The sequence below is a fragment of the Fistularia commersonii genome, chromosome 28 (genome assembly GCF_037954325.1).
Source record: "Fistularia commersonii isolate RoL2024-O1a breed Wild chromosome 28, RoL_Fcom_v1.0, whole genome shotgun sequence".
Lineage (NCBI taxonomy): Eukaryota > Metazoa > Chordata > Actinopteri > Syngnathiformes > Fistulariidae > Fistularia > Fistularia commersonii.
The window spans coordinates 11,649,764-11,667,866 of record NC_141311.1 but is presented as its reverse complement, the minus strand read 5'-3'; the positions used below and the strand labels follow the sequence as shown (position 1 = coordinate 11,667,866).

Sequence of the window (18,103 nt, the reverse complement as noted above, 5' to 3'; positions counted from 1 at the left end):
CAAGGCTTTATGGTGGTGCCTTTTTTTAATAGAAATTAAAAAGAAAGACAAGAAATCCATTAGGAGGAAGTCTGTTTTAACCCTAGTTGACCGTCAAGTCCTTGCAGACCCTCATTCACTTATATAACCGATTGCTGCATAATCTCACTAGTCCGACCCCGTGATGAAACAGTGCGGTTTTATTTTTGGAAAGGCTATATCTGGTCTGGGAACATATTTGTGCAAAAAAAAAAAAAAAAAATCACGCAATTTATTCCACGCAAATGTACATATCCAGGTTGTGGGGGGGCTGCAGTGATCCTTCACAGCGTCACCCACGAATATTAATCGGTTAGTTCAAACCTAGTTACTGCAGAAACCCTACTTATCCCCCACGATTGCACGCAATCTGACTCACCCCCTCTTCCCTCTGTATCCGCCCCTTAATCGTTTTTAAAACACACGTTTGCCCGGGGGGACGAGCCACGCAGTGATCCCGCACCGCAGCGCGGCGGGCGGCCAGAGGAAACTGCGCAAAAACCCTCTCCCGCCTCGCCCGCCTGCGCGCACACACACGCACATGATCAAACAAAAAACGCAGCAAGCACATATACATATACATATACGGATGTGTATATTTATAAATGCATATATATATTTTTATTTGCCACCAACACTGTTACCACGGCAATCCACGCTCTATTTTACACATATTACGCCGTTATAAGCTCATCAGTGAGGTGTGAAGTTTGTCAAAGAACTGATCAGCTTCATCTCCAAGTATCCTTTTTAGAGCTTAAAAAACATCAGTACCTGCAATCAATGGCCCGATCTTTCAGCTGTAACTTAACACTGAGTAGCTTTTTTTTTCTTTTTGGCTGACTTTTTAGGGAGGAGGGTGTGGGCCCCTGGACGTCATTCCAAGGGAGTGAATGTGGACTTCCCCAAACTTGAGTAATGCCGCTGCTGAAGCGTTCACTGGACAAAGTGACCTGAGTGGGTTTTTTTTTTTTTTTTTGTAAGCTTCCTCTTTTCATTGTTTGGAATATTTATTTCTTTTTAAGGTTTTTGTTTAGCGTGGATCCTATGCGTGAAAACATGGACTGGTGGTGGCCGGTTCTCACGTTGTTGTTGTTTTGGATGACGATGAACTTTCAATTCACTTGCGGGTCTCCCTTATCTCATGACTTGTTCCACGAGTCTGCATACACCGGAGTTGTGCACAGACACAGAAATAGGTAAGTAACTCGAGGAAATCCGTCTCTATTCCTCTTGATAGTTTATCCAAGTTTGCGCGCTTGAGTTTAGAAGAGGTTACGCATCTGCCAGTAAAATGTGAAGAGGTTTCCACTGTTTCGCCTTACAGGCTCATTTGGATTGACAGCATTCGCAGAGGCTTACTATCAGCAAGTACTGACTAAATTTGGAGTATGCCAGGTGACAAAATGATATCTTATCTCTCCAACAGTCGAGGAAAAAGATAAACCCTGCTCTCCATTGCTCTCCATTGTGCAGCTGACATACGCCTTAAGATAGAAAAAAAGACATCTAAAATAAATGATGTCACTTGTCAAAGTATATACACAGGTCTTTGTTGATATCTGATGTTTTTGCATCCCTTAACCAGAGCTCAAAATAATGATATGGCTGGCCATGAGTTATTTGATGTTTTGCCTCCCTGAATGCAACACTGCAATCAGTAAAATGTTTTTTTTTTCTCCCACGAATTAAATCGTTCCTGCAGGAAACATGCAAGGAACTTACAGTGCAAATTATGTTACATCACCCAAGAGTGTACAGCCAAAGTCATTTAGACAGATTTTAAAAATTCATAATCAGAATTATCAGTTCAAAATACAGTTGATATTATGTGTCATTTGCAGGCAGGGGAGATTTTTCCTGCATCAAGTACTTCACAGTTTTATTCTTGCCAAGATCTCAGCAAGTTGTGGGCCATCTTAGGTTTTCTTTTGCCAGTGTTGACTAACATGTGGCAAGATAAGCCAGATGAGCATACCGACAGGCCAAAATGAGCGCGACTGAAAAAACACGCTGTGTTGAAGGCTTGTCGAACAAAACCAAAAACCAAAAACATCAATCTACTTGCCATTGTATTGTCTGAATCTACCTAAGTTAATCATATGTTTACCTCTGTCCTCAGGAACTGGTGCGCTTATGTGGTGCACAAAAACGTGAGCTGTGCCGTCCAGGGAGGTGTGGAGAGCTTTCAGCAGCCTTTTGTGGCCCCATGCCCGTCTTACCAACCCAACTGTCAGCAACAAGTGATGTAAGTATCTAAAGAGTGGGAATGCGGATGGTGAGCAGATCCAGGGCTGGGGGGAGATTTGGGTGTTCTGTATGACAGACTGAAGTGAAGCAAAATGTGCTCTAAAAAGGAGCTGGAGGCAAAAAACATTCACAGTTGCCAGAAAACTGCATTGGCAAAAAAAAGCATAAGTTTTATAGCAAGTTAATGAGCCATCAGATTGAGCTGATTAGACTAGGAAATTTGCCTAAAGCTAATGAGATTTTGCTGGAATGTTCCTTATAAAAGTAATGCTCGGTCACCCCAAAATGACCTCCCACATTTAACATGAGTTTTCATGCCATAATTAACCATTGATAACCTTTTCACATATTTAACCTTTACCTCGTGTCCCCTCATAACATGAGACACCACTGATGACTTCATCCCAAAATCTTCCATTCAAACTTTCCCTCTCCAACTATGTGATGATCAATGTTGAATTTTCCAAAATTGCGAATGTGACCATGGTCTGTAATAGATTCAAAAATAGCCAGTGTTATCAAGTCAATTAAATAGGAGCAACTTATTCATATGCCTGGGATATCAGTTGCTTAATTTAATATTTTTTAAACCCTATTGTGTTTCTGGAGGTTATATGCATCAACGCTTTGCTTATACATGGTTTGCGAGTCTTGTTTCCCAATTTTGTTTAATTGTAATTATCAATAGTCATATTTGAGCTTTTGGTTATATTGTCAAAATTATTGTTATGCACTTCCAGATGGCTTATTATAAGGCCATGGATACACTGAGGGTCCCACCATATTACATAATACACTTGTAATTGTCATAGAACCCTGTCTTTATATATATGTGTATCAATCAAGTACAGTAGTATTCAGGAGCTACTCTCCCTTCTGTTTTGATTGACTGTAGATAGACTGTAGATAGTGTTTATCTCCCTTTAGAAATGAGAAATATGTGCTTTTCTTCAGTCATATTTTGAGCAGGGATCCGCCTAATTTTATATCTCACAGCAAAGGATTTTCATGACGCATTTTCTTCCGTCTGTAAATTTATTACAATATGTCCAAGTTATTAAATCAATTGCTATAATGCTATATTTAAAGTCATGATACCCATTCAGTGTGTTTCCACCCAGGGTGTGCACTAAATGTTGTAAGTGGGGAGTATTTCTGCTTGTAATTAATGAATAACAGTTGTCATTTATGATGTAGTGGAATTTGTTGTTTTTTTCCCATTTCTTTTTTTTCCATTTTATATTTTGGTTCAGAATTTAAATTGGCAAAAGACAATGTGGAAAAGGTTAGAAGAAACCATCCAGAATTTACAGCTCTCAAGAAATTTTAAGTACCGGTAACTGCATGAATCAAAAAGAGCAGCATGTTTTAAATAAGTCTATAATTTAATACATTTTATTTGACATAATGCGTTTCATACAACCTAGTGTTACATTACAAATTAAAACAGTCAAATGCAACAAATAATTGGAAAAACAAAATATTGAAAGTAATACTTAAAGTAATTAAATGTTAAACTACAGATTTGACTAAGGCTAGTTATTACGCATACAAATACAAGAAGAGAAATGCTCTACTTATTTGTTGCACGTTAAAAATATTATGAGGCTTTGTATTATGTCACATCAGTACTGGATCACTTTTTAGATACATATTTTGGCACAATTTTTCTTAATTTGTGCTGATAACAGTGTTATCAGTGTCACATTCAGAAAAAATGATAACTTTCGTCATACCCTTTCCAGATGTTCAGTATGACATGAGAGCCCTCCGGGAAATTATGTCATCTGTTTTTTTCGAATATTGTGTGTGCAAGAAGGCGGTAAAAAGTGGAAATTGTTGTGTTATATGGAAGAGAAGACAAGGGAAGCTCAAAAGTTTCCAGGAACACATACATGGGAGTGATTGCAAGAGTCATCAATTACAAATGAAAGAAAAAAATGTAATTTTGGAGCGGTTGCTTCTCTTTTAAATGGAGGAATCTAGTACGGACGAGCCAAACATATTTTCACGAGAGAAAGGAATGGCAGTGATAATTCTTTGGTCTGGATTTAATCTTGAAACCGAGGTAGGCTAGCCTCAAATGTGTCTTAAATGTTTGTGAAATACATCGCCGGCTGTCTTGTTTTACAGATACCAAACCCGGCTTCGGCCTACATACAAGATTTCCTTCAGGAAAGTCACAGAGCTAGAATGGAGATGCTGTCCAGGTTACCAGGGTCTCGACTGTAAAGATTCAAAACCGGCACAAGATCGACAAATAGTGCAAGGAACCCAGCCTTACCACACATCAAATCCTGGACATACAGCCAGACACACACAGAGTAGGATACCAATTTTCATCACTGTCCATGTGCACTCAGTTCAATTTCTGTATCATTAATACACAATATTAAACAGCCCCACCATCTTTCCTCCAGGGCCAGAGCGGAGAGAGACAGGGCACCATGAGACAAGGCAAGACGAGACCAATAAGGTTCTTCTTCTTGAAGGTGAAATCCAGCGTTTATCTCAGACAGTTCTGGATCTCCAATCCGCTTTGTCAGGATTCACCACCAACCTCCGCACTGACCTGCAAGAAGACACAAAACAGATGCTAGTGACACTTCTCAACAATATACGCCCGCCTGACACTGGTGTGGCCACGGGCACTGAAGATAGCCCTGCAGTGCTGGATGGTCATCAGGCGTCCAGAGGTGGTAGTGCCGGAGACAAAGCCATAGAAAACATCCTGGTTCGATTGGATGATATCAATAATGTACTCAAAGGGAAGGAAGAAACTTTGGAAGACCTAAAAGGAGCGATAACAAGTCATGAAGGGCAGATTCGTGTCCTGATGGATGCCTCACAATCTCAGACTCCAGCAATGACAGAACCTGATGTTTTACAAAACTATATCGATATAAAGTTCGAGAAGATGAAGAAGGAGATGGAGCAAAATATGAACGAACAGTTGGCCAAGGTACAGGGTTCATGCAACGACAATATCCAGATATTCCAGAAGACCTGTGAAGAAAACCGTAAACAAAGTGTTGCAACCCTAACCCAAATTATAGACAAGAAGGAGGCTGATCTAAGGAAGGAGATTCGAACACTACGACTTGACATGGCTGCTGCAGACGGACCCGTACGGACCCAGAGACAGACAGAACCAGTCAAAAAGGAAGACAGTGACCACAAAGATTTATGGCGTGAAATCGATCGTATCGCTGATGCTCACCGAATCCTGAACGTTCGCATTGACAATGAGCTTGCCCATTTGTCTGCGCCTCAGGAAGAAAAAGACTTTGACCAATTAATTGAAGAGTTGGAAGCACGCATGAATGTAACAGAACAAAATGCAGAAACTCACTGTTTCTATGTAGAGGATAAACTGACTCGCTTAATCACAGAGGAAGTGGCAGCACTACGGCTGCTTCTGGGCGAGCGGCTGAACAATGTTGAGGACCAGTTTACGAACATGCTGGTAGAAATGAGCAACAACTCCTTCCCTGGGATGTTCAGTGACTCCATGGATACCATCCAGACAGAAGTCAACAACAACAAGTTCCTCCTCCAGGGTTTAGAGGATAAAGTCAATGTTGTAGGAGAGTTGTGCTCCACAGGATGCTCTGGCTCAGATACAAGTAAAGAGAGTTCACCAGCTCTATTTAAGGGTGTAGAAAATTTGCGGAGAGACCTGAATCAATATAGAAACGACTTGGATGGTTTACTCACTGATGTTAGAACTAACACAGACAAGCTAAGGCAGCTTGGAGATGGTGTTGAAAAGCAGGGCACTGAAAACGACAGGAGTTCCAAGGTTATGGATGATTTCCAGAGGGGACTGATTGCCCTCCAAGATAATGTCCTCGCTTTGGCTGACGCTGTTACTGGGTTAAGTGACTCTACGACTAGAGATAACCAGGATATCCTCAAAATAAACTCAACACAGGGTTCAGTTATTGCAGAACCAAAGAGTCAGGCTGACAACACCCATCAACAAATTGAGGAACTTAAGAAAAGACTTGATCTCCTCAGTGATCAGGTTTCTGCTGAGCTTATTCTATGCAAATACAACACTCAAGATGTTTCTAAAGGCATTTCTGATGTGGATGGACGTGTGAGCCAGCTTGAAAGGGTGTGTGGCAGGTTAAACGGGGTTTCTGTGAACACTGAAGGACTGAGAGATGAACTGGAGCAACAAGTTGGCAGTCTACGAGATTCTGTCAACAGGATAAACATAACGTCTGGAAATCATGGCAATGACATCATCAAACTTCATAATTCCTTGCAAAAGCTCCAGACACAGCTGTCTATGATGGCTAAACATGTCTTGAATGATTTGACTGCGAAGGAACCAGGTGAGTTGATTGCAATTTAATGACACCATTGTTTGCAATGTTAATGTCTTGAAAATTGAATTACAGGAATTATCACGGGCCTCCCTAAAACCAACTGGATTGATTAGAGGTCATGAATATGGACTTTGTATAATGTCCCCTTTTGTAATTTAGACAAAGAGCCATCAGATGAATCTCAGATCATGGTGGCAGGAGTAGCAGCTGTATTAGCATAAAAGGCAAGGCAATCTTTTGAGCACATTATACACAATTTAATGTTCAGTGACTGTCTGTTTGGTTACAAAAAATGTGTAGATTTATTTTGGGTAGTGAGATTCCTCTTCTGAAAAGAATCAGCAACCTTGCTATTGAATTTTAGACTTTATAATAGCAATGTTACTGCAGAACCAGAGATGGACCAAGCACTTAACCTCTGCTCAGAAAATACACGATACAAAGCTCAACCCCACTGATAGATTAAGTTCAGAATACAACACCAAATTAGTTTCAAAATTGGAACACAATGCAATCCTTGAGTGGAACTCACATTTTAAGTAAGGTTACAGAACCCAATATTATATATATACCCAATATTTTCCCTTCAGGGGTCACCACAAAGAATCAACCTTCTCCATCTAACCCTATTCTCTGTATCCTCCTCTCTCACGCCAACTACCTTCATATCCTCTCTCACTACATCCATAAATCTTCTTTTTGGTCTTCCTCGAGACCTCCTGCCTGGCAGCTCCAATTCCAGCATCCGTCAACAGATATATCCTATTCATCCTCTTCACTCCCAAAGAGAACCTCAACATCTTCATCTCTGCGACCTCCAGCTCTGCCTCTTGTCTTTTCGTCATTGTCACTGTTTCTAGGCCATTGAATGTCGCAAGTCTCACCACTATCCTGTACACCTTTCCTTTCATTCTGGCTGATAGTCTTCTATCGCATAGTACCCTGGACACTTTTCTCCATCCATTCCAAGCAGCTTGGACCATTTCTTTTCCTCTTTTTCACACTCTCCGTTGCTGGATTGTTGACCCTAAGTACTTGAAATTCCTTTCATTCCTTTCCTTTCCAGAGCATACCTCCACCTCTCTAGATTTTCCTCTACCTGTTGTCTGCTCTCATTACAGATCACAATTTCATCTGCAAATCATGGTCCATAGAGATTTCTGTTTAACCTCATCTGTCAGTTTGTCCATCACCACTGCAAACAATAAGGGGTTAAGAGATGATCCCTGATGAAGTCACACCTCCACCTTGAACTTCTCTGTTACACCTGTTGCACACCTCACCACTGTCTCATAGCATACATGTCTTGCACCAGTCTAACATACTTCTCTGCCAATCCAGACTTTCTCATACAATACCAGAGGTCCTCTCTTGGTAGCCTCCCTCTGACCTTCTCTGTACTTCCCTGTTAGCATTCTCAAAGCAATTGCTGGACCTGTAGTACTCTTTCTAGGCATGAAGCCATACTGTTGTTCACAAATGCTGACTTCTTCTCTCAGTCTAGTTTCCACTACTCTTTCCAATAACTCCATTGTATGGCTCATTAACTTTATCCCTCTATAATTATTGCATATCCCCCTTATTCTTATAAATGGGCACCATCACACTTCTCACTCCCTGAGATCCTGTTGAATAATCCGAACATGCCTTCCTCCTCTCCCTCTTCAACCCACAGTAGCCCAATTTCCAATGGCGGTCATTGTTAACCTGGGCCTCGACCGATCCAGTATGAGATCCTTATGCTGAATTTGCATGTTTGGTTCTGGCAGAAGTTTTACGCCGGATGCCCTTCCTAAGGCAACTCTCTGCATTTATCTGGGCTTGAGACTGGCTCGGGGAAAGACTGGCCTGGGCCCCCCTGAGGCCGCATTCCAATATTATATTCTCTAGTTTTCCTAAATGAATGAAAGCAAGAATGCCCTGAATAAAATGAAATGTTCAATTAAACGCTTGTTATAGACTCTTAAGAGCATTTCTTTAACAAATCATAAGAAAAAAAACACTAAGCATTTGATATATGGCTTCACAAACAAAAGCAGAATATATTGTAATTTGAAAATATTTCATTTCAATCATTAGGTTTGTGTTGTCAATTTATTTGCTACTGCATTTGAAGTCTAATATTTTTTATCATTTCTGGCTTTTATTTTTGATAATTTCCAGTAGACAGTTTGGAGCAGATAGTACTAAGTATTGTCCAAAACAAAAACATATTTTTACAGTTACACACACTTTATGAACACACATTCATACTCGCCAACACCAACCAACAGAGGTTTGACCAAATACACATTCCCTCATTCAAGTTCCTCCCTGTATTCCAGCATGAGTTTCTCAAATGCGATGAACATCTGAGTAAACAAAAAACCTTTCCTGAAAATAATCCACAATATGATGTGTTCTGCTTGGTTGGTTTACATGGAAGCTTTCTGAAGGGACAATGAGATCCCATGAATGGCCACAGAACTCATGTCCACACACAGGGAAATCCCTGTGTGTGGACATGAGTTCACTGGGCCCCTCGTGCTCGCCTTGAGTGTGTCATTCAATATGTCCGGGCACCAATAGGCAGAGGCCCATAACAGAAATGTGCTCTGAATTCATGTTGTCTTAAGAGTTTCCCTGCTTTAATAGATGTAATATTTTTTATGCCGAGATTATTTGTATACCAGTATCTTCCCCCTTGAGCTACTGGAATGATTTATTTGCACTATTTAGGCCTTTGTCTTTCTTACTCCCTTTATGACAAGCTGAGTGGTTTCTGGCAAATTGATATTGAATTGTTATTGACACCATAGAGTAACAGACCTCAGTCTCAGTTCCGAGTCAGTTAGTACACACACACACAAAAAAAAAACAGGATTCTACACAGTACACCTCCCTCTTCCCACACACATGTTCAAATCTCAAGCTCCAGAGATTCCCGTAGAGTGACCTCAGCCTGATGAGTGGAGTCTGGTCCTCATTAAGGGCCCTGACTCACTGTTGGAGCCAGTCTTGATTGAGAGTGGAGAAGCACTGCTCCACACCCAGGACCATATGTATTTATCACCCTCAGTTGTGATGTCATAACTGGGGCCCCATCACTGGCGCCTCATTTTCTTAATATATCATGCAAAACATTCTATGTTAAAGACCGGAAGTGAAAAAGAACCTGGCTGAATTAATTGTAGTGGTTAGAGTTGGAAAGCATCAACGTGATTGCGATTTCATTTCTTTGCCTGGTATCACTTGTTGTCTCTAAATTTGGCACATGCTGCATCTTGGTCCGCCTTGAATCAAACACTTCTTTTTATACTTTAGTGAGATTGTGAAAAATCTAGAGATTGGGGCTTTGTGTTTGAGACGGCATAAGCATCTAGTTTTTTTGATGAACACTGTGAAAACCAAATACATTTTAAAGAAAATTCCCATTCTGGGTGTGGTGGCACTTGTGGTAGTGGTGATGGGTGTGAGCCAAGTGAAAGGTTTTCTTTCTGTATTTATCTTTCTTTTCTGTGTTATCTGCATGGTCATGAAGATCCAGAGGAAGCTTGGACAAACAAGGTGTTGTAAAAATAATGATCAAGTTTAAGAGCTGTGACTCTACTCTATTTGACTGCTGAATGGAATTCTGTGACCTCAGAACAATGTTGGCACGAATTTGCCCACAACAGCTGCTGCAGCAATGACTCCCCACTCCAGTGGGTGTGTGTTTTTCTGACTTTTCCTTCTGATTGGGAGCTGTGGTGAGGCAACAGACGTTTGGAGCTAATTCTATTTGACTGTTCTGTTAAATCTAAAAGGCAGCTACTCCTATTAGATGATGGAGGCACTCATGATACATCTTTTAAAAGTTTTACATAAAACTTTAAATACTGGCAATTGACTTTGCTTCAACAGGCTGTAAAAGACATTTACAGAAAAGGAAATTATAGAAGCTGCTTCTGTTCATTCAACTGATGACTAATCAATCTTCCTGTACACATGTTTAAAATGTATGCTCTCAAGCATTTCTTAATTTAACTCTCTCCCTTTTTTGGAAATGATCCCAGTCCATCTCTGATCATTTTATCCTTCCTTCCATCAAACACTTATTATTTATCCTTCAAAGTACCCCACAGGACACCTCTTCCTCCCACTACTCTCCCCTTTCCTGCAGCAAAGTCTTTCCAAATTAGAGAAGCAATGGCACAAGGGTTGGCGTACAATCAGTACGTTGATGTCATTGATCAGTGCATTGCAATTGATCATTCTGACTTTATAGTGAGAAGAAAAGTTGGACTTCATAGACAGGCCTAACAGGCTGAACTGAAGAAAAGCATCTAAGGTCTATTGAAGTCAAAGGGTGTCAGATGGGAAAGAGTAGAAAACTGTAGTCAGGGCTGCCATTCACAATGCTTACATTTAGTGAGAACTAGGATTAACTTGGGCTTGCAACAAGTTTCTAAGTTAGCCATTTCTATCTTCTATCTAGACCTGGGAACTATCTAGAAGTTTTCTGGGGAAAAAAAGAGCCAGATCTACAATGGGGGTTCCCGAGGTCCATTATTTGCAGCGGCTAAATGGGTGGAGAATGAAATTGTGTCCATGTGCATGAAAGAACAGGAGAGAGAGACATGTCTTTAAGAGTTTGTATTAAAGTTTAATTGTTTCCCTTTAGATCATTTTCTGGATCAGATTCTCTGATGCAATATTCCATGACGTCTCCAAACACTTTCTGAACATTCATGCACTGCGACCCCAGTCTGGAAATAACAGTGACTAAAACATATGTGCTAATGCAGTGTCTCAGTCTTGTAACATCTGGTCTCAGTGATGCTCTTAGTTCCACTAACAGTTTGTGTGTGTGTGTGTGTGTGTGTGTGTGTGTGTGTGTGTGTGTGTGTGTGTGTGTGTGTGTGTGTGTGTGTGTGTATAACTTATTTTTCAACATTGTGGTTACCCCTCAGTGAGATACAGGCTGAGAGCTCATGGGAAATATGCACTCAGGCAAGCGCCATCCTGAAGGAGATTTGGGGAGGAAATGAGGAGGAGATTTCTGATTATCGAAGTAAAACATGATTGCTAGCTTTCATTTGTCTTCATTGTTTATAGTTTGCTATTTAAGTAGCTCCTGGTATCGGCTGGTGTGAAAGACAGGAACTTAGTTGACAGTTTCATTTGACAAGATAGAACACTGCTGGTGTTATTTATTTGTGTGTGCTTTTGAATGCTTACAAATTTGATTAGAACTTAGAGCTTATTTGCATACAATGTGCTTCTATGACACATTGTTAATACATTTTGGTTCACTGAATGGATGCACAATGTAATTGTTCAAGTTGGTGCCAAAACACAATAGTCAGAATTAGTACAAATAATATTTTTGACACTTTTCTTGTAAATTGGTTTCAAATGGAAGGCTAGTGTTGTAAAAAAGGCTATAATTCATGAACATATGTTTGCACGTGGGTATTTATTAACTCATGTATTTTTACAGATAGATAGATAGATAGATAGATAGATAGATAGATAGATAGATAGATAGATAGATAGATAGATAGATAGATAGATAGATAGATAGATAGATAGATAGATAGATAGATATGTCTGAGGATTGTTTCAACTAAAATCACTTTGTTTTGTTTATGGGCTTTTCCATGTAACCATCATCGTTAACATTTGCAGTCAGGAGTAATTTATGCTCTAAGTGTCTCGCAGTAAATCATTACACAGTTAAACCTCAAACTGAAAATTCCACAGCAGATAGACATAGAGACATAGCACCTAGAGTATCTGAAGCACCAAGATGTTATTTAAATCCTCCAGTGGACCTAAACAAATATATTTAATACCTGGATGGGTGTAGTGGATGTGGATAACATGAACCAGGTACCATAATTGTTTTTGTTATGGCAGTGATGTCTGTGCCCATTGGAGATGAGGCAAACAGCCACCTGTTTGTCTCCTCGCTTAAAGCTCAAACCAACCAGCTGCATAGCTTTTTGCCTCTGAAAGATCACAATGTTTTAAGATGAAAACAGGAACAAGAGAAGGAGGGGACGGGCTTTGAATCCAAACGAGAGTATGCATTTTTATAATTTAAAGCAGAGAATTTCACATGTTTGCTATTCTGGTCTTATGGTTGGTCAGCAGATAAATTAATGTATAATACCTTGTCTTTCATTTCACTTGCTCTCCAAGGAATGACCCCAAGACCTGATGGGCCTTCTCCCTTGCCAGATTCAACCCAGACTAGAACTAGAATAAAACAAATCCATATCCCTCTCATCATCCAACCACCAGCTTCCAGACACGGACAGCCTTACAACCCCAGCCAGCCAGCTCAACCCAGCACGCACACGATCAAGATTAGTCAGCCAGGCAAGCAGGCCAACCCACAGCAGCCAGGACACCACACCCTCCCCCTTGTTCCCATAAGGCCCGTGGTGGAGACCGGTGAAGCAGGACCTCCAGGATACACTCGCAGGGTGACTGTGCGGAGAGGTTCTGAAGACTCCTCAAGGATACCCGTCCAAGGGTTCGCTGGAGCACCAGGTGAGAGGTAGCAGTGATGATGAAGCGAGACAACCAGTTTAACTCATCAAAGTACATGTTTGATATTCATATGTCTTTTCACCTTTTGTTCTAAAAGGGGCCTGATTAAGTATAAAAAGAAATCTAAGAAATCTAAAATGTCTGCATATTTCCCCATCATACTACCTAAAAAAAACAAGTGAAGAAACGATTTATTTGAACTTTACCAAGGAGTGTGGGCAGCCAAAGCCTGACAGACTGACACGTGTTCTGCTGGGGCTGCCAAATGTGATTTGGTCCCAACAATGATCACAAGGTTACCACATAATAAGCATCATACGTTGGTTTACTATTAAAAAAATAGACCTACACTGTTAGAATCAAACTAAGGGTATTGGTTTGTACTCTGACCATGGCTGTGGAATGATTGGTTGTACCACTTCCATTAAGTTTATGATCCATAATGATCGAGCCCTTAAATCCTGCGGTATTTAGAAAGCAAGACAAAATGAAGCTGAACAATTTCTAAGATGTAGAGAACACAAAATCATATTGTACATATGAGGTCGTCTGGGCTGAGGAAACTATCCGGGGTTAGTTTGGTTGGAGTTTCCTTCATAGAATCTTTATTATGAGTATAAACAGCAAAAAATACCTTCTGTTGGTTTGTCTCTGTTGCTATTAACTTTTAGTTAAGTGTTGTATGGGAGTTGGTAATCACTGTCATGAGGATATAATGTTATGACGTGCTTTCAAGATTCCCACTTTGCGGTTGGTTAGATCTTTGTGCTCTTCACTTTTTCTCATACACACAACTCATATTGTATGCCAACCAATTTAGCCAGTTCAGTGCTGGATTACTATAATTGGACAGCATGAAAATTGATTACAGGAGAGGACAAACAGAAAAACAGAGACTTTGTTTTGGATTTCACATGGGGATGTTTTGGCAGCTTGGAGGAACAGCCCATGCTAGTCTTGCTGTGACTTCAGAGGACAAATAGAGAAACAAAACACACGTATTGTCTAGCTTTGGCATTTATAGTTTAAATTGTCTCTTCTGTCAAGAGCATGGTTCTAAACTGGCTATGACCGCCTGCAATTAGTCTTATATCACTTTCAGTGGTTTTATTAAAAGGTCAAACAGCACAAGTATCTGTGGTAGCTATGGATTCCATTTTTCTAAAAAGTTCAGTCCGGCTGACGCTGATTCAAAGTGCCTCTTTGCAAACACATTTCTGAGCCTATTTCGGTCTTGTAAATCTATGTATAACTGTTTAATGGCACCCAGATGGGGAAAGAAAACACTAATTATTGAAACCTTCCCTTCAAATGAAAAATAAAACAAATGTCATCTATTTCTTTTCCAGGCTATCCTCCTTTGCAGCAAGCATCTTTCAAGTCACAGTCAGAGCCCCACCAAGGTATGGGATCAGTTTGCACTAATCTAAAGACTTTGCTATTTTGTTACATCAGTGTACAAAGTAGAGATGCTGTGAATTATTTGTAGCCTGGGAGTTTGAGGGAGCGGGAACTGGATTTGTTTCGTTAAAGGAGGTGTGGGTTTTACCCTGAGTTGCATGGCAAATGCTGCACGTGGGAATGATGAAAAAGGGTAGTGCAAATTGATTTTTTTTTAGAAAATTGACTATATGACGATATTTGCATTATGTATAAATCCAGTATACATATAAACTAATACACATCAAAGTACTTTATAGAAGAAAAAATATGACAAAGCAATAAGAAATAATTTGAATAAAATAAGGTGAAAAAATAATATGACAGAACAGTAAAAGCAAGTAAATAAAAATGAAAAGACAGTTCAAAACTTACAAAACTGCAGAATCAATCCATACCATAGTGGAAGGATTATAAAGTATATCCTATCCTTGCTTAGTTCTGAAATGATGAAGTGATGCAGAATATACCTTGAGATGAGAGAGTGGTGATTGGTGCAGACCTAAATGGACATGGTGCGAGCAATATAGGTGTTGAAGAAGTGATGGGCAGGTTTGGTATCCAGGACAGGAATGCAGAGGGACAGATGGTGGTAGACTTTGCAAAAAGGATGGAAATGGTTGTAGTGACATACTTTTTTCCAGATAAGACAGGAGCACAGAGTAACATAAGAGCAGCGGTAGGAGCATGCAGGTAGACTACATCCTGTATAAACAAGGTGTCAGAGTAGATCAGTGACTGCAAAGTAGTGGTAGGTGAGAGTGTAGCTAAACAGCATAGCAGAGGAAAAAGTGCTAGAAGCTGAAAAAGGAGGAATATTGTATGGTTTTCAGGGAGGAGTTGAGAAAGACTCTGGCTGGTCAGGGAGAGCTCCCAGATGACTGGACAACTATAGCTATTGTGATCGGGGAGACAGGTAGGAGATTACTTGGTGTGTCGTCTTGAAGGAAAGCAGATAAGGAGACTTGGGGAAATGACGAAGTGCAGGAGTATATTCAGAGAAAGCGGTTATCAAAGAAAGAAGTGGAACACTGAGGGGACTGAAGAGAACAGACACGAGTATAGGGAGATACAGCCTAAGGTAAAGATAGAAGTAACAGAAGCAAAGGCAAAACAAAGGGCGCACAATGACTTGTATGCTCAATTGGAAAGTAAAGCCAATAAGAGAATGTTGTAATTATTTAAGGATATACCGTGTATCAAAAATTTTACAGACACTGATAAAGATGTTTGAGATTGTGTGAAAATATGTTATCCGCTGCACAATTGAAACAAACTTCAGTTTGTATTAAAGTGTTAAGAAAGCTAGTCTTTGATGATGATTTTATCTTATGAAAAATTCATGAATTACACAATGTTTTGGCTCAAGTTTCAGTAGACAACAGCGCGTTGGCAGACCCTTTCTCCTTCTCTGCTGGCCTCACACAACAGTCCATGTCAGGAGACTTTGGAACTATCCGCTTCAATAGGGTTCTTGTCAATGATGGTGGACACTACAGTCCCCAAACAGGTACTTCTATCTTTCTTATGAATTAGTTAAGTCAAATTACATCAGTGTTGAACATAAGACACTACAGTAAATGTAAGACATTTTCTCTAGTATTAGTATATTTTGGTATCAGGTAAGATTCTGTCATACTTGTACTTAGCTTTGATAATTTCACATTTAATTATGGAGCAGAACATCTCCAAAATATGTAGAATTTATAATATTTGAATCAATTTGTGATGGCATAAGTTTATGTGCCAATCTTCTTCTTCTCCTTTGGGCTACTCCCTTCAGGGGTCACCACAAAGAATCAACCTTCTCCATCTAACGCTATTCCCTGTATCCTCCTCTCTCACAACAACTACCTTCACATCCACTCTCACTTCACTATAAATCTTCTCTTTAGTCTTCCTTGTGACCTCCTGCCTGGCAGCTCCCAATTCCAAAGTTTATGTGCAATACAAAGTGCAATATTATTTATTTGTGATTGGTTGAGGAGGTGATCTTATCCAAATTGTTTCTCATCCCAGGGACTTTTACAGTACCGCTGGATGGACGATACCTGGTTTCAGGTCTCCTGACTGCCAAGCAGGGTGATCGTATAGAGGCCGTCCTGTCTGTGTCCAACCGCAGTGTCCAGAAGCTACAGAGCGCAACCGGGCCTGCAGCTGCTCCATACAGACACTCAGGTGGTGGAAGGTGTGACTGCGGAAGCACAGTGTCCTTCAGTCTGATTCTGCCCCTGAGAAAGGGAGACCGTGTGGGACTGGTGAGGACTGGAGGCCAGCTTGCCACCACTGAAGCGAGGGAGATCCTCTCAACCTTCAGCGCCATCTTCCTTTATGCACCACAGACCAAGAGATAGTACCAGCTCATCTGGCCACTTACAATGAGGACAAATGTTTTTCCTGCCACATGAACTTGGAAGAAATGTGTAGGAAACCCTATTCCAAACAACTGCGTGGGACACTGCTAATTTACCTTGCAGTGTAAAAATACTCAGTAAGATAAAGTCATTGTGTGATGTACAAGCCATTTTCCAAAGACGGCTCGGTACAAGAAGCAAGATGTTTCCTTATATATTTGATAATCAACATATGTTTTTCTAACTATAGTGAATGTGTGATTCTATTAATTAATTCAATCTTGAATTCTATTTTACCAAAAAAATCCCAGAGACAAAATGCAATGAGACACTTGCCTTACCTGTAGTTGATAAGTTTTGTGTCAATGAACCTTGAAAAAAATGCCCTCAAGGGTGAGCTTGCAATGGAGTAATCTATAAAGGAGCGCGTAGTGATTAATAAACAAGTATGTAGAGTTTTATGTAGAAAAGTATGAGCCCAAGCAACACAAGCTTTTAATATTTTAGGCTTGCCATAATTTAATGAAAAAGACAAGAACAATTAGAGGGGACAAAAAATCTCTTTTGCATAATGACGTAAAATGGGTTTGGATGAAACAAATGTTAACTTTTCTGACTCCTAAGACTTAGCAAATATTCCATTTTGGAACCATGTTCATGAATGTCTGAAGTGCTGAAATGGAGAACCAGTTTAGACTTTATCTCAGAATAAGAAAAAAAAGTAGTTTTTTTTATTTGAATACTTTTGTCTCATACAAAAAGGTTATATATCCTCTATATCACATGCATATGCATTGTGACATGGGTCACAACAATTGCAAAACATGAAATAAAAATAACCAACAATACTATTCCTTTAAATGTTTGTTATTCCATATTGTAAAAACAGATTTTAATGACTTAAGGGTTGTAAATTTCCTTTGTAATGAAGCTCAATTTTCTAAAGTCTTCTAATACATTGCAAACTTGTTTCTCATATTGGTACAAGACATAGGGGTAACAGCAGTCATGGCAGTGGCTGAGCAATTCCTCTTTAATAGAATAAAGGATGGGAAATGTTTTGTTAGAGAAACCAGTTCCCCTGAATCAGTTGTGCTTCCAATGCATTCTTACAAGCTACAAACTCCATTGCTCTTAATCAGTTTGCAGGTTAACCAGTTCAAATGGTGACCCCTATATCAACTT

General features: G+C 40.0%; 1 protein-coding gene across 2 annotated transcripts; it reads left to right on the top strand.

Moving 5' to 3' along the window:
- Positions 1 to 858: 858 nt before the first annotated feature.
- emilin2a (elastin microfibril interfacer 2a) lies at positions 859 to 17,804 on the top strand. 2 transcript variants are annotated; one of them, XM_086175486.1, is made up of 8 exons: positions 859 to 1,217; positions 2,141 to 2,266; positions 4,402 to 4,592; positions 4,689 to 6,611; positions 12,873 to 13,124; positions 14,474 to 14,527; positions 15,934 to 16,074; positions 16,584 to 17,804. In XM_086175486.1, the coding sequence occupies exons 1-8, from the start codon at positions 1,066 to 1,068 to the stop codon at positions 16,916 to 16,918; spliced, it is 3,174 nt and encodes a 1,057-aa protein (XP_086031612.1). In that variant the 5' UTR covers positions 859 to 1,065; the 3' UTR covers positions 16,919 to 17,804. The 2 variants fall into 2 exon arrangements, with proteins under 2 accessions (XP_086031612.1, XP_086031611.1); XM_086175485.1 differs by having other exon boundaries at positions 861 to 1,217; positions 12,771 to 13,124.
- Positions 17,805 to 18,103: the final 299 nt, after the last annotated feature.